The sequence below is a fragment of the Amphiprion ocellaris genome, chromosome 8, assembly GCF_022539595.1.
Source record: "Amphiprion ocellaris isolate individual 3 ecotype Okinawa chromosome 8, ASM2253959v1, whole genome shotgun sequence".
In the NCBI taxonomy this organism is placed as follows: domain Eukaryota; kingdom Metazoa; phylum Chordata; class Actinopteri; family Pomacentridae; genus Amphiprion; species Amphiprion ocellaris.
The window spans coordinates 36658917-36675489 of NC_072773.1; the positions used below are offsets into that span (position 1 = coordinate 36658917).

The 16573-nt window shown below is 39.4% G+C and overlaps 1 protein-coding gene across 4 annotated transcripts; it reads right to left on the minus strand.

Moving 5' to 3' along the window:
- Positions 1 to 114: 114 nt before the first annotated feature.
- Positions 115 to 15652, minus strand: actr5 (actin related protein 5). Of its 4 annotated transcripts, none has more exons than XR_008602397.1 (10): positions 14797 to 15652; positions 13242 to 13480; positions 12077 to 12246; positions 11145 to 11362; positions 10784 to 10948; positions 10231 to 10335; positions 9326 to 9465; positions 8331 to 8463; positions 6212 to 6581; positions 115 to 245 (listed from the first exon to the last, which is right to left on the minus strand). XR_008602397.1 is itself a non-coding variant. In XM_023264043.3 (9 exons), exons 1-9 carry the CDS (start codon positions 15178 to 15180, stop codon positions 6270 to 6272), a joined length of 1866 nt encoding a protein of 621 aa, XP_023119811.1. In that variant the 5' UTR covers positions 15181 to 15651; the 3' UTR covers positions 5893 to 6269. The 4 variants fall into 4 exon arrangements, 1 of the variants encoding a protein (XP_023119811.1); XR_008602396.1 differs by lacking the exon at positions 115 to 245 and adding an exon at positions 3238 to 3749; XR_008602395.1 differs by lacking the exon at positions 115 to 245 and adding an exon at positions 3238 to 5776.
- Between the last annotated feature and the right edge of the window lie 921 nt (positions 15653 to 16573).

Sequence of the window (16573 nt, forward strand, 5' to 3'; positions counted from 1 at the left end):
GAGTCCAGGGAGGAGGAGAAGGAGGTCATTTACATGCGATTACTGCCACTGCTGCTCCCTGGTTGGCTGATTACACTGCTGGACAACAGAACACTCAGGTTCCCTCCATGTAAATGTTCTTTAAATATCCAAACCGGACTCATCCGAGGCTCCTATCAGGGAGTTCAATCAGGAGAAGTTGTGCAGATTTTTCTCCACCATTTCCTTCATTGGCTTTGAAGAGTTTTGGGTCTTTGGGGAGCTGACTGGCGGAAATGGAAAAGCATACAAACACTGTGTCCTTTTAAAGACCACTGGGGAATATCTGTGCATACGGACCCTTATCAGCTACACAAAGAGGAGACAAACAGGCAGCAATGAGGCTGAATGTCGTCCTCCACTGGGCCAGTTTTATCTCTGAATGTTGAAGTTAACCAATAAAATAATGCACGAGATAAAACTGTGCACAAATTTCATGGACGTCCTTTTTAAAAGCACCTATTCTTTTTTTAACAAAACATCATGAACAACCTGAAATTTGTTAAGAAAAATAAATTCAGTTTCAGCAACATTCAGCCTCAGTTTTTCATTTCCACATTACAACTTCCAGATCACAGAGTGTCTACAAAGGAACACAACATTTAGTCACCTGGAACTGAATGATATAGAATTTAACTTTTTTTTTTAAAAAAAAGACAAAAAACAGCAAAAACAAGACAAAATATTACAAAAAACAACACACAAACAACAAAAGCAAGAAACAAAATGACAAAAAATGAGACAAACGACACAAAACACAACAAAAAAGTGACAAAAAATTTGACAAAAAAGTTACAAAGCGTCAAAAAAAATGTGCTAGTGAGACACAAAAATGACAAAACCATGAAACAAAATGACAAAAATGAGACAAAAACACAAGCGAAACAAAAAGGAAACAAAATGACAAAAACGTGATGCAAACGATAAAAGTCAGACAAAAAAAGACTAAAAACAACAAAAACAAGACAAAATATTACAAAAAAGGACACACAAACAAAAGCGAGAAACAAAATGAAAAAAAATGAGACAAACGACACAAAACAAAAAAGTGACAAAAAATTTGACAAAAAAAGTTACAAAAAAAAACATAGGAGACAAAGAATGTCAAAATCGTGAAACAAAACGACAAAAACATGACACAAATGGTAAAAGTCAGACAAAAACAACACTTTGGTGCTGAACACTTGGATTAATAGAGTATCTATCTAGATATACGTCACTGAACACGTCTGTTCCAGACTAGGATGGTAATTATTCTGAGAGACTGGTGTATTTATTGTAACTAAGACTGACATCTAGTTATTTTTAAAGTGTAAATGTAAAAAAAAAAAAGCCAGTTTGCCAAATATCCTGGACAGCTCCTCCGATGATCATTTGCAAAGTAGGACCCGGGAGGTTTTTTATCTCCACAGAGATTCATTCTAATGACTCCATCAGAATGAGACAAGGCGGTAATGAATCCCAGAGTGAGACGAGGCCACGGCTCCTCCTGTCAGAGTTTAGAGAGCATGTGTGGCTGGATGTGTGGTGCAGGTCCATGGTCTCATTAGGAGGACACGTCTTCTTCTGGGGGGTTGACTTTAACGTCAGGATGTGTTTTATAGTCAGGGTTAGGGGTGGTTTTGGTTAATGTTAGTCTCTGAGAAACTAAATTAACGTAAAAGCTTGTAGATACCAGACTGTGTGTGTGGATGGACAGCATGGGGTGGCTCGGTGGTTCAGCGGTTAAAATGTTCCCTCCAGGTTTGATCCCACTAATCGGCTCGGTTCTTTCTGTGAGGAGTTTGGATGTTCCTGTACTGATTCACTCCAGCTTCTTCCTACAGCTCAGTGACCTGCGTCTTAGTTTAGCTGGAGACTCTAAACTGGCCTCAGATTCAATTCAATTTTATTTATATAGCGCCAACTACAGGTCAAATAGTCTCAAGACGCTTTACAGAACCCATATGCCTGAATGGGGGGGTTCATGGTTTTCTGTCTTTTTGTATTCGGACTGACAACCTGTCCCCTCTGACACCTGGCAGGATAACGCTGGAGCTGGACTTGTGGACGGACGGACAGACAGACGGACAGACAGACGGACAGACAGACGGACGGACAGACAGACGGACAGACAGACAGACAGACGGACGGACAGACAGACAGACAGACGGACAGACGGACAGACAGACGGACGGACAGACAGACAGACGGACAGACAGACGGACGGACAGACAGACGGACAGACAGACAGACAGACAGACGGACGGACAGACAGACAGACAGATGGACAGACGGACAGACAGACAGACAGATGGACAGACGGACAGACAGACGGACAGACAGACGGACGGACAGACGGACAGACAGACGGACGGACAGACAGACAGACAGACAGACGGACAGACAGACAGACGGGCAGACGGACAGACAGACGGACGGACAGACGGACAGACGGACAGACAGACGGACGGACAGACAGACAGACGGACAGACAGACGGACGGACAGACAGACGGACAGACAGACAGACAGACGGACGGACAGACAGACAGACAGATGGACAGACGGACAGACAGACGGACAGACAGACAGACGGACGGACAGACGGACAGACAGACGGACAGACAGACAGACGGACAGACAGACAGACATACCGTTGTTGCCTTGAAAGGTTTCTCTGAAAAGTGTAAAGTTGGGTTCAAGTCACTCAGAAAGGATTTAAATACTGACAGGGTTTCACTGTGGAATCTTTTTTAAAAAATTACATCATCCAAAACTTCTCAAAGCATCAATTTTCCAGTGAGTGTTAAACCAAAACATTGGTTTGACTGACTGGCTGGGGAGTCGAGAAGCTCTGGGGAGAATTCTTAACTTTCTAAGTATTCCATATATATCACAAAAAATCAACAAAAAATCAACGAAAATCGCTGGATTTTGGCTGAGTTTTTTTGTGAATGTTCTTAAGAAACATTTTTAACTTTTCTTTTTTTTTTCCACCAAAAAATGTTCAAAGATTTCCCAAAAATGTTGAAAATGTGGATATCAGAAGTTTCACTGTGAAATTTATTTATTTTTTTATTCCACATCTTCAAACTTTAAAACGGGTCAATTTTGACCCGCAGGACGACACGAGGATTAAGGCAAATGATCAAACTTTTCTTCCTATTTATTACAAATTGATTGACTGATATCATTTGCAATCATCCAACATCATTTTAGATGGATGCCATACAGTGACTTTAGTTTATGTCTGTAAGATTTATTTTTTAAATGCTTAGCAATGGAGTGTACGCTCCACTTCCACACCCTCTAAAGAGAATTTAGGAGGATTCAGGGGCAGAAATGGTGAAGTTGTCTGCAACAAACTATTATAGAATCACACATTATGCCAACAGGATCTCCTCCTAACAGGCTGTTTTTTTTGTTCAGTGTTTTTTTTTTTTTTGCAGCCATGAAGACGTCTCTGTACCGAATTTAGAATTTGTGACAGTGACAAGTTTTAAACAGGAAAAATAAAATAAAATGAGACGATCCAGCCATTAAAAAAAGTAAATAAATAAAATAAGTCTTCATGTGTCACACCTCCAGCTCCGGGTCATTATTTTTCCTTCCCCTCCACCACTGGACAGCGTGACACCAGCTCAGCCCTGCCTGGTGCTCCCACAGACTTTACATACAGTCTATGGGTGTTCCTGCTGACCTACAGCGCTGCAGCTCACACAAATCCTCCTAATTGGACACCGGCCAACCCTGTGGCACAACACAGAGAGAGCAGGCTTGTTTAAAAATACACACCATCTGCATGCTGCACCTGCAGCAAAACCCCACATAATGATGACGTTCATTGTTCCCAGCAGCAGATTCCAAACATGTCCAGGTGAGGTGAAGGCAGACATGAACGTGGATAAATGTGGGCACAGAATGGCAGCACGTCTGTTATTTGATGCTGAATTTGAGCCAAGAGGTCAGAAAAATCAGGCCACAGAAGACCGACGGGGACCAAAACCTCTTTTAAGACAACTGGAACTGAACCATATAGGATTTTACTTTATGATCAAAACAACTTGTCATGGTCTAGAAATGATCTTAAATTTATAGTTTTATTAATTTACAATCTACAGTTAATGTCTTCTCTGGAATTTTTACACTTTGAGGGCCGGATTGAACCCTCTGGAGGACCGCTTTTGGCCCGCGGGCCTCATGTTGGACACCCCTGCTCGTCTGTGGTGTCACACAAACCAAAAGTCACACAAATGGAAAGCTAAATATGAAAAAAGAAGGCAGAAAACACCCCTTATCTGTTGTTTTCTTGCCCTAAAGCCTCGTGGAAATGCAGCGTAGCCATAGTAATAAATCCTGCTTACTCCCTTCTACACATAAAAGATCGCCTTGTTGTGTTTTTTTTTTCTTCTTTTTAATCCCTCTTGTTAAATTTGAGCCAATCAGCCTGCAGTCTGAGGCCTGTGTTGGCTCTGATTAGCCCTCAGTGAGTGCGTCTGGTCGCCACGCCGTCGTTTGAGTGAAAGCAGAAGGTTTGAAGCTCCAGTTTAACGCCACATAATGCTATTAGAGGGCAGATGTCTGCTGGGTTCAGAACGAGGACCAGAGCTCAGCCTGAAGGACAGCTGACAGCTTCTCACACCGATTCAACAGCTTCAGATCAGATGTGGAAAAAATAAAACTCATTGTGATTAATAAACTGCTCTCACATGAACATTAAACCAATTCAACGGTGGCTTTACAGGTTAGCAGGGTAAACATGAAGACAACTTTTTGTTCAACTGGCATTCATAAAACATAAAAATTAAACTATTAAAAATTCTACCGTTAATAAAAATGTGTTTTTTCCAGTTTGATAGAAAAAGCTCTCTTTAAAGAAAATGTAGAACAAATATTTAATTTAGAGGTCAATTGAATGCAGTATAACAATGTAAGAATAAAGACAGAATAATTGGATTTTATGTTCACCTACGCCACCCAGTGGTGCAACAGGAAACTGCAACTCCACAAATATTTAATGTATTTAAACCTTGTGTCGTCGTGCGGGTCAAAATTGATCCAGTTTAAAGTTTGAAAATGCAGAAAAAGAAAATATTTTCACAGTGAAACTTCTGATGTCCACATTTTCAACACTTTTGGGAAATTTCTGAACATTTTTTGGTGGAAAAAAATGGTAAAAGAAATATTTCTTAAAGAATATTCACATTAAAATCAACCAAAATCCAGCGAAATTTGCTGGATTTTGGTTGATTTGGGTTGATAACCCTAACCCTAAATATTAGAAGTTTTACTGATATATATGGAATCATTTTAGATATTTTTAGGAGCTTTTGAAGATTTTTACTCATTTTTTGAAAAATATTTACAAGAATTTTCTTGCCAAATTTGGGGGACTTTTTTTTAAAAATAAAACTTTTAACGGAAACTTTGAAGGAATTATTGGAATTTTCTTCCTGAAGGTTTTGCAAATTTTCAGAAATTTGGGGAATTTTTTTTGCTGAATTTTTGGATTTTTTTCAAACAAGGAAGCAACATTATTGGTGCCTGTTAATGAGGACAACAGGAGGATTATCAGGTGCTACAGCAAATCTTAGCTGACCGCTGACATGTTGACTGTTTTCACTGAACTGCTGCATTAATTTAGGCTGTTTTCAGTCTGTTTAAACACTTGTGCGTCCTTTTTTTGTGTATGTATTGTTTATTTGTTGTCTTTCTTCCTGCTGGGGCCTCTTGCCAGGTCCTAGTGGAAAATGAGAATTGCTCTCATCTGATCCTACCTGGTAAAATAAAGAATTAAAATACAAATAAAATAAAAAAGTTCATCTTTAAGCAGCAGCATCAAACAGCTGCCAGACTTTAACCTCAACTTGTCGTTCAATAAAAAACAAGCAGCTGTTTCTCTCAGTGAAAATATATGCATATATTTTTTCAAAAAAACCCACAAAAACAACTAATTAAATTTACACAATAATACAAAAGACACCCTCACTAGAGCTTGAACAGCATTAGTTTGGTGACCGTTCAATACGAAGGCTCTCTGGTGGTTCACAAAGCTTAAAACAAGCAGAATGAGCAGCGATATTCCTGCTGCATGAAGGAAAAATCCACATTCTACCAGAGAAAATACAGAAGCTGCTCATGAACCTTCTACTTCTGGGCTTTGTTTGTTTTTTCCTGAAACATCATCAGTCGGCTTCACCTCTGATTCCCACCTGAGCTCCTTGAAATGCATGCTGGGAGTCGAACTGAAGGTAAACACTTCAGGAACTCTTAGGAGGTAACCATGGTGACGTCAGCAGCGACAGAGGAGGAGGGGGTTGATGTAACCGTGGCGACGGCAGGAGAAGCTCCGGCTGACGTCTGTGAGGTGACGGGCGGCTCGGCAGGGCGGGCGAGGACGGGTTTAACGATCTTCATGGGAAGGAAGCCGTTGGAGGCGCAGTGTTCGCTCAGATACTCGCCTCCTTTCTCCTCGTACTCCTGCCGGCTGATCCAGCCCTCTGATCCTCCGGCCGGGTGCTCCAGGGCCCAGTCCCGGGCTCCGAACCAGGAGTCCAGCGCCGGCCGCGTCGCCATGGTTACCTGTCAGGCAGAGTTTAACCGCATCAGGCCACCTCCAAGGGTTTTAATCTTGTATTTATTAAATATGCTTATTATTAAAAGGTTCACTCTGAATCTGGAAAACACCGTTTTAAGTTCCCTGGATCTGCTGCCTGGAACTCACTGCAGAAAACACTGAATCTGAAGGAACTCATCACCGCTGGAACTTTTAAAAGCCCTATGAAGGATCTTGCAGCAGCTCTTATCGCACCTGCCGTATAATTATGTTTGCCGTTTTTATATCTTTCATCAGAAAAATGTTTCCTACCATGAATTTGTCCATCTACTTGTCCGACAGCTGCTCATAGTTTTTTGTAGGGATCAGCCAACTGGTGTGACAAGGATAATGGAAACTTGTCTGGGGTCACTTAATCACTATATTTCAGTGTTTTGCAGTGCACCATGACTGGCAGAATTAGAGTAGAAAGATTTACTGTTGCAGAAGCACTGAAACAGATAATCATGACAGATATTTCTTTTTTGGAAAAATATCAAATTTATGTCTAATAGTGAATCACTGAATATTATTACTATAATAATAATAATGCTACATCGAACAGTTGAAATTTGGCCACCACTACACTGTTTGCCTGAAGCAGATCCTGTAATAAAAATGATCTGCACCCATCCTGGGCACTTGGAAAATATTATATATTACATTTTTGTAAAATTAATTACTTCAGGAATTAAATTTTTTTTATGATTTCTGGAACTATAACTGTGTCTTACTGCACAAAAACACTTTTGACTGTTGTTTCCATAGAGATGTAGGACCCACAGTGAGTAGAGCAGCCCAGAAAGTGTTCGGGGTTATTGGAACATTTTTTGGAGTTATTTTGTGTGTCTTTCGTCATTTACAAGAATTTTCTTGCCAAATTTGGGGGATTTTTTTAAAAATAAAATTATTAAGGGAAACTTTTAAGGAATTATTGGAATTTTCTTCCTGAAGGTTTTGCAAATTTTCAGAAAATTGGGGATTTTTTTGCTGAATTTTTGGATTTTTGAATTTCAAATTGACCCGTTTTAAAGTTTGAAAATGTAGGGAAAAAAATTTTTCACAGTGAAACTTCTGATGTCCACATTTTCAACATTTTTGGGAAATGAAACAACAAAAACATGAGACCAATGACAAAAAAAGACAAAAAAAATGACAAAAACATGAGAGAAATGACAAAAGCCAGCCAAAAAACAACAACAAAGTGAGACACAAAATGACAAAAATCAGACAAACGATGCAAAACAAAACAAAAAACAGACAAGTTTTTTTTTTTTTTTAACATTTTTTGGTGGAAAAAAAATGCTAAAAAAAAGGTTTCTTAAGAACATTCACATAAAAATCAACCAAAATCTAGCAAATTTCGCTGGATTTTGCTTGATTTTTAAGTGAATGTTCTTCAAGAAAATATTAGAAGTTTTACTGATATATATGGAATCACTTTAGATATTTTTAGAAATTTTTGGGAAGATTTTTACTCATTTTTAAAAAAAAAAAATTACAAGAATTTTCTTGCCAAATTTGGGAGATTTTTTTAAATAAAAAAATTAAATCACAGCTGAAATTCTTTCACTCTTCCCATTTACAGCTTTAGAAAAATGTTAACTGCTTTAACTCTGTCAAACATGAACCTTTTTCAAACATTGAAAAAAGCTAAAATCTGATTTTCTGACTGTATTTGGTCCACACTGGTTAATGGTTTGTGATTGTGGATTAAAACAGGAGGCAGGTTTTACCTTGAACTGTGACTGGAACGGCCTCATGGCCAGAAGTTCTCTCTCCACTCTCTCCTTCATCCCTGGATACTGCATGTTCCCCCCAGTCAGAAACACGTTGCTCACCAGCGCCTCCTGCTGCTCCGGAGTGTACCTGAGTTTAAAAGAAGAAGGAAGAAAACATTAGAGTCAATCTGGAACTGAGGGACTTCTGAAGTCCATGGGATATATCTATTAACAGTAATAAAAAAAAAAGTTTTTATGATCATGTCTTTACAAATTCTCTAATTATTTATCATGGAAACAATCACTTATTAATAAAAATGACTGGAAATCACTAAAATGTCAACTAAATAACCATCTGAATTTAATACCAACCACCTTCTAATGAGCTAAACAATAATAAAATGAGCTGATTCATAAACAGTTTGGATTGTGTTCTTTTAGTAAGTTGAGATAATCATGACAGATATTTATTTTGTTGGCAATAAATCAAATTTTATATGGAAAATAACAAATTAAATGCCTTTCCACTAAGTTCCCCATTACAAAAACACCTCTCCAGGAAGTGTGTTAATTCCAGGTCACATGACCTGCTCATTTTGGTTCTTTTTTGGTCATTTTCAGACTGTTTACTGGTCATTTTGTGCATTTTTGTGGCGGTTTTCAGTCCGTTTGTGGTCATTTTGTGTCATTTTTTGTCATTTCGTGCATTTTTGTGGTCATGTTGTGTCTTTTTGCTGTTGTTTTGTGTGTCTTTGTGCTCATTTTGGTTCTTTTTTGGTCATTTTCAGACTGTTCTTGGGCATTTTAGGTCTTTTTGTGGTCATTTTGTCCATTTCTGTGGCCATTTTGCACCCCTTTGTGGCCATTTTCAGTCTGTTATAATTTTAGGTGCTTTGTGGTCATTTTGAGATATTATATATACTGACCCAGCAGGAGGTTATGTGTTTATATTCTCTTTACTGTACATGTGTGCTTGTCGGTTTCATACACGTGTTATTTTGCATTATTACCTGGCCAGGACGTACTGCAGCGTCTCCATCAGTCCCATCTGGTCCTCTCCAGTGAGCGATGGCTGAAACAGGATCTCTGGACACCGCAGACGCTCCGTCCCCACAAACAGCTGGTGGTACTCGGCCATGTTGAACACGGGCTGGAGACCAGAATAGAAATACTTTATGAATCCCACAGGGGAAATTTGCTTGCTAGAGTAGAAAAATAAACAATAAACAACAACATAAAAAGCTAAATGTCTTATGCAAAAGATGCACAAATGTTTTAACCCTCCTGTTGTTCTCATTTACAGGCACCAAAAAATATTGTTTCCTTGTCTGAAAAAAACCCCCAAAAATTCTGCAAAAAAAAAATCCCCCAAATTATTGAAAATTTGCAAAACTTTCAGGAAGAAAATTCCAATAATTCCTTAAAATTTTCCCTTAAAAGTTTTATTTTAAAAAAATCCCCCAAATTTGGCAAGAAAATATTTTCAAAAAATGAGTAAAAATCTTCCAAAAAAATCCTAAAAATATCTAAAGTGATTCCATATATATCAGTAAAACTTCTAGTATTTTCTTGAAGAATATTCACATAAAAATAACCAAAATCTTTGATCAACTTTGGTTGATTTTTATGTGAATATTCTTCAGAAACATTTTTAACATTTCTTTTTTTCCACCAAAAAATATTCAAAGATTTCCCAAAAATGCTGAAAATGTGGACATCAGAAGTTTCACTGAGAAAATATTTTTTTTCTCCACATTTTCAAACTTTAAAACGGGTCAGTTTTGACCCACAGGACGACACAAGGGTTAAAAGTGTCAAAGTGGACTAAAAGTTTCCTAACAAATGTTGCCCATCAGGTGATTCCCCGTCCAGCGTTAACGAGGCTCTAGAACTCCCAGCGTTCCCTTGCCGCTACCTGAACCACATTAGTGGGTTTTTCCGGCAGCGTGTCCTCAGGGAAGTCAGAATCCATCAGCACCACTCCATCTCCTTCGTCCATCGGCTGCTCCAGCTCAGACACCTGACAGAGAGCGACAGAACACCTCAGGCTTTATGTCAGCTGCAGCAGAAGCAGGACGGATCCTGTAGAGCCCCGCAGCACATTCACCAGAATGACATTCCTCCTGATTAATTACTGGATCATTGGAATTCCACTTCAGCATCGTGAAGCTGATCAGCTGCTGTCATTTTTTCATGTAGTTTTACTGCTTAACTCCTCTGTACAGTTACCAACTAGAGCAGGGGTGTCCAACATGAGGCCCGTGGGCCAAAAGCGGTCCTCCAGAGGGTCCAATCCGGCCCTCAAAGTGTAAAAATTCCAGACAAGACATTAACTGCAGATTGTAAACTAGTAAAACTATAAATTTAAATTAATTTCTAGACAAAAGGATCTTTTGGCTTCCAGCGCTGTAACAGACACAGCATTTGCAAACTAACATGTAAGGATGATCTGCTGGAGTGCCGCCTACCTCCGTCCTCCCCTCTGCTCCGTCGCTGTGCAGCAGTTTCTGTCTGCCCTGCTCTACAGCCAGCTGCAGCTTGTTGATGTAGGACTGCAGTTCTTCTGCTGAGTCCATGTTGAGGTGCACCAGGCTCTTGTGGAACTGATCCAACAGGCCGTCCTCCAGCAGCTCCTGCACACACAAAGCTCTATGATCAGTGTTTTATAATAAAACCCACAATAAAAACTACAGTTAGAGTTTCATTTTTAATTTTTATGGCTACTGAAACATCTGAAATCTTGGAAGGACACTTTGTCTTTGCAACGTTGAGTTTTCTTCACGTAAAACAACATCACCAAAACTCTAAACGATATAGCAGGTTCCTTGCCTGTACTGCCATCAGTCTGTCCAGCCTCTCTTGGTCCTGCTGCAGCTTCTCCTCTCGACGACGAGCATTAATCTCCTGAAGTCTACGAAGCTGCTGAGCTCTTCTCTCCTGCCTCTCCTCCACACTCACACATCCACCTGGAACCTTACTCGAAAAGGGAAGCTGAATACGGTGAACTTCACGCTCATAAAACTCCGGGCTGCGCCACTTTTCCAGCTCTGTGGAAAACACAACATGGAGGAAACGAGAAACAATGAGAAGAAACAACAACAAAGAACGTATGGGTGTATCTCTACACAGGAGGTCCTCGGTTTACGACGTCCTCGACTTACGGTGTTTCAACGTTACATCAGAACTGGTTGGCGAGCAGATGAATACTGTATGTACAGTCGTCACATGGCGCTATAAGATGTTTGCATCTGTCACCACATTGGATTATGCTACATTTAGAGATGTCCGATATTGGCTTTTTTGCCGATAACTGATATGCCGATATTGTCCAACTCTCAATTTCCAATTCCAGTATCAATCGATACCAGAAATATTTCCAAACCACAGACATATTGTTAGTCAGGCACAGCTAGCTTGTTCCTGCAGCCACACTTGTTTACATGCTTCATGACGCAGTTTGATGATGTCATCATTTGCGCGCCGGTAAATGTTGGCGAAATCCTGGCATTATTTTATTGGTTTTCATGACAGGCAAAAAAAAAAAATCAACATCAGAAGTTACACTGTGAAAATATTTTTTTTTTCCACATTTTCAAACTTTAAAATGGTTCGATTTTGACCCACAGGACGACACGAGGGTTAAACTGACCTCCTTCTTCTCCAGTCACATTAAGAAATCTCATGTCTGTGTCCATTCACCTGCTCAAAAAATGATTAATTGCTGCTGCAAATGATTTGTAAACTCAAACAATTAGCCCTACCTTCATGATAATCCACAGCGGTGTAACTGTGCTCATGCAGCAGCTCCTCCATGCGGCTGAGGGTGATGGCAGCGAGGTGACCGGGGTATTTCAGCTGCAGGAGGCGCTGCAGGTAGGAGGCCGCCTGGCTCCCAGCCACGTTCACACGCTTACAGTTCACCGCATCCAACCTCAAATCAGAGTCAAATCAGCACCAGACTGACTACACAGTTAACCTTACAAAGTGTGTGTATGATTGCAGTAATTACAATAAACTGTAAAAAAAAAATGCATTTTTACAGTAAAATTCCAGCAGCTGTGGTTGTCAGAATGCTACTGTAAAAGTACAGTAAAACATTTTCTACATTTACAGTAAATAAACATTGATATTGTTGATTTTACTGTTTCATTCCATATTTTACTATAAAAAAACAGTTTTAACCTTTGAAAATTTTGAAATTTACATGAAAATACCACATAAAATAAAGTTTGTGTAACTTATTATAAATGTTCCACCGTTTTTCCATCATCAGCACAACAGTTAGTGAATTTAAAATTAAATATGTGGATTTTTAGCAAAAACTGCGGTTAAATCTGTCATAAAAAATCATATGTCCATTATTAACACAAAAGTCCATCAGTTTGACAAAATATATTTTTTACATGCAATAAATGCAGAAATTTCCATGTTACTTGCTATAAATATTGCAGCATGTTTCCATTACCAGTACAATATGTACATTTAACTGGGAAAAACTGGATTCTTTTAGAGAATTAAATGCAAAAATTACAGTAGTATTCTACATATTACGGCATTTTTCTATTAAAAACTGAGCAGGAGTCGGGAAATGTATTTTTCAAGAGAAAAAAATCGAAAAAAACACACTTTTCCCCTGATTATGTACAGTGATTCAGTGTTAAATAAACGGCATCAGACTGTTTTAGAGTTTACAGATTTTTACCATCATGGTTTGACAGTTTTTCACTGTAAAATTATGAACATTTTTTACAGTGTAGTGTTTCATGTATTTGTTAGGGAACCATGCACAAACACACTGAACTCATTGTATAAGCTACTAGCTAACGCCAATGTTCAGGTAGGCAACATCGCTAAAAGAAAGCCCTGACATGATGTGAAATGAACTTTAAAAGGCCCTTTTAGTCCCCTGTGTTTGTTGGTCCTCACCTGCCGTTGACGACCGGCAGGATGTGAGAGCTGTGGTACCCTGAGGACAGAATGATGCCGGTGTGTGGCGGCTGGAGCCTCCTCTGAGAGTGGTTGTGGTAGAAACTGTACAAGCTGTCCACACCGTAGGAGACGTAAGGGACCCGGTAGCACTCAAACAGCAGCTCGGACATCATCTGTCGGCAGTGCAGCGGGTTGCAGGGAGCTTCTGTCAGCACGACGGGGTGTTCAACGCTGCCCTGCAGAAGCAACAAGAAGATAAATATGATTTAGTATCTGGGTCACATAACAGGCTCCTTACAGATACAACAGCAATGTGAAAATATCACCACTGCTGTAATTAATAATCCAACCCTCAGTAATAGACATAAAACTTATGCATCCTCTAGAACAGGAGTGTCAAACTCATTTTAGTTCAGGTTCCACATTCAGTCTAGTTTCATCTCTGTAAAACCACAGCAAAATAACCTATAAATAACCACAATTCCAAACTTTTCCTTTGTTTCAGTGCAAAAATGTTCACATTTAAGGAATTATGTTTTTAGAAAACATCATGAACAACCTGAAATTTCTTCAGAAAAATAAGTTCAATTTCAGCAACATTCAGCCTCAGTTTATCATTTCCACATTACAACTTCCAGATCACAGAGTGTCTACAAAGGAACACAACATTTAGTCACCTGGAACTGAACCAGAGGATTTACTGGAGGATCAGAACAACTAAAGTCAGACATTAAAGACGTTTCTGTAATATTTTGTCTTGTTTTTGGTGGGGGGTTTTTTGTCTTTGACTTGTCGCTTTATGTCTCATTGTTGCAATATTTTGTCTTTGTTGTTTTTTTCTGACTTGTCATTTTGTTTCTGTTTTTGTCGTTTTGTGTTGTTTTTGTCTTCCTTATGTTCTCTACTGTTTTTTCGTTTTGTTTCTCGCTTTGTCATTTTTTGTCCTGTTTGTGTCATTTGTATAATTTTTTTTGTCTCATTTTTGTCATTTGTCCATTTTTTTTGTCGATTTGTAACTTGAATTTGTAGTTTTTTTGTTTTGTTTCGGTTTGTCTCATTTTTTGTCGTTTTGTGTTTTGCGTTATTCGTTCTTTTGTGCATTGTTTTTGTCATTTTGTACTTTTTTGTCTCGTTTATGTCATTTATCCATTTTTCTTGTTGCTTTAAAACTTTTTTCTAATTTTTTGTCTCTTTTTTTGTTTTGTTTCGAGTCGTTTGTCTCATATTTTGTCATTTTGTCTCGTTTCTGTGATATTTTGTCTTGTTTTGGTGGGATTTTGTCTTTGTCTGACTTTTGTCACTTTGATCATACAGTAGAATATTAGATCGTTCAGATCCAGTTAGCTGTGATTATAATGTGGAGTTGTGGTTATTTCTAGGTTATTCTGCTGTGGTTTTACTGGTCCACTGGAGATCAGACTGGGCTGAATGTGGAACCTGGACTAAGATGAGTTTGACACTCCTGCTTTAGCGAACTTGTAGTTGTAAAAACACATAATAATGAAACATTTATTTAAAAGACAACAGGGTCTTTCCTCCGTCCACCACTGACCTCCGAGGTGATGCCCAGGTGAGTGAACACGTAGTCGAAGATCAGCTCCTGGATCTCCAGGTTCACCACCACGTTCCGGTCGAACTGGCTCTTCAGCAGCCACCGCAGCGGCTCCAGGTTCGGTATGTCGTTCCCGATCTGGGTCTCGCTCCGGGCGGCTCCTCTGCTGCGGGCCGCCACCGACCTGAAGAGGAGCCGCGGGGACTCGAACCCGGCCCCGGTAGATGCCCAGCCGGCCCGGGTCTGAAAGGAGCCGTTATCCACCACTATGGGGACCCCTGTCTGGGTCAGACACTGAGCGGGGAGCTCAAAGATCGGGTCTGGAGAAGTTTTAGAGTCCTGGAAAGAGAAAATCTGACACACCGGTGGTTCACTGGACGCCATTTTGAAAGTGTGTCACTGCAAAATACAGCCGAGCGGAAGCTTAGCGTCTCAGGCTTTTGGTTCCTAGCAGATTTTACAGTTTTTCTCAGTCGCTTTGGTACATTTCTCAAATCATCCTCGACATTTGCAAAACACTAAGTGCATTTCTCAAAACAATTCGTACAAACAGCAAAACATCATGGATTACCTGCTTAAGACTCTCTGGCTGAAAATCCTTAGTTCATCTCTCCAAAGTAAATATCTGTGTCAATGAACATGTCAGTGGATCAGAATGAAAAGTCCTGGTGTCATTGTGTGGATCAGACAGTCAGATTGCTGAGTCATGGTGTCCTTCTAACTGTTCTCTGGAGGGATGTTCTGATGGAAACTATGGATAAAGTTCTGATGACAGTTTTTGTAAATTGTAAGTTCCACCTTAGTGAATGTGGGAGATTGATTCCAAGAGACTGGACAAGATTCACCTTTAGACTTTTTCTGTTTGTGTTGTAATTAGTTGACAGACCATGTCATTGTGATACAGAAAGGAAAACAGCGCTGCATAGCACAAAGAAAAAACAGAAGTAGAAATGTGAACATAGGACAATCTCCTGAGGGAAAACTGTCCGTGCAGCTGTAGGAATTCCAGTCCAGTCTTCCTACTCCTCCTGACGTTCCTGTCTGTTGGACACAAATTCTCATCCACATCATGAATATCTTCTCTTGTGTCTTTCAGCGATTTCAGAAAACCCAAACTCTTCACACATTTCCCTTCATTAGAGAAAGTCAAGATTCACCTGGGAGCAATTTACCAACTCAGGACAGATATATAAAAAAAGTCTAATGGAAATGTATAGAAACATCCTGACATATTCTGACAACTTGTTCAACCATTCTGCATGTAAAGACTGATGTGATGAACTAATGCCTAGATGTTGTGGAGGGTGAGAATATTCAACAGAGACCCATTAGAATACATTTAGATCAACATGACAGAAGCAGCTGATTATGGAGGAAACAGCAGAGAATTGGACAGAATCATTTCATGGATGAACCAAAGCATTTACAACTTGTTCAAAGAAATGAGAAACTGCTTTTTTGATGTGCACAAGTGATTCGATGATGTGAAGATTGAACAAGTAGTTTTGACAATTTCAATTCTGATCTGAGAAATGAACCAAAGCGACTGAGAAAAACTGTAATCAATTACAACCTGACTGAGGAGATCAGACCTGCAGAGTTCTTTTAACCCTTGTGTCGTCCTGCAGGTCAAAATTGACCCGTTTTAAAGTTTGAAAATGTGGGGGAAAATATATATATATATATTTTTTCACAGTGAAAACTTCCACATTTTCAACATTTTGGGGAAATTTTTGAACATTCTTTTGGTGGAAAAAAAGAAATGATTAAAAAAATG

What these genes read in the sequence shown, in the direction of transcription:
- actr5 (XM_023264043.3), bottom strand. Translation starts at nt 15,180, where the DNA reads ATGGCGTCCAGTGAACCACCGGTGTGTCAGATTTTCTCTTTCCAGGAC. An exon ending in AACCCACTAATGTGGTTCAG is followed by an intron (nt 9,466 to 10,230) that starts GTAGCGGCAAGG and finishes TCTGGTCTCCAG; the next exon opens with CCCGTGTTCAACATGGCCGA. An exon ending in CGTTCCAGTCACAGTTCAAG is followed by an intron (nt 6,582 to 8,330) that starts GTAAAACCTGCC and finishes TCTGCCTGACAG; the next exon opens with GTAACCATGGCGACGCGGCC.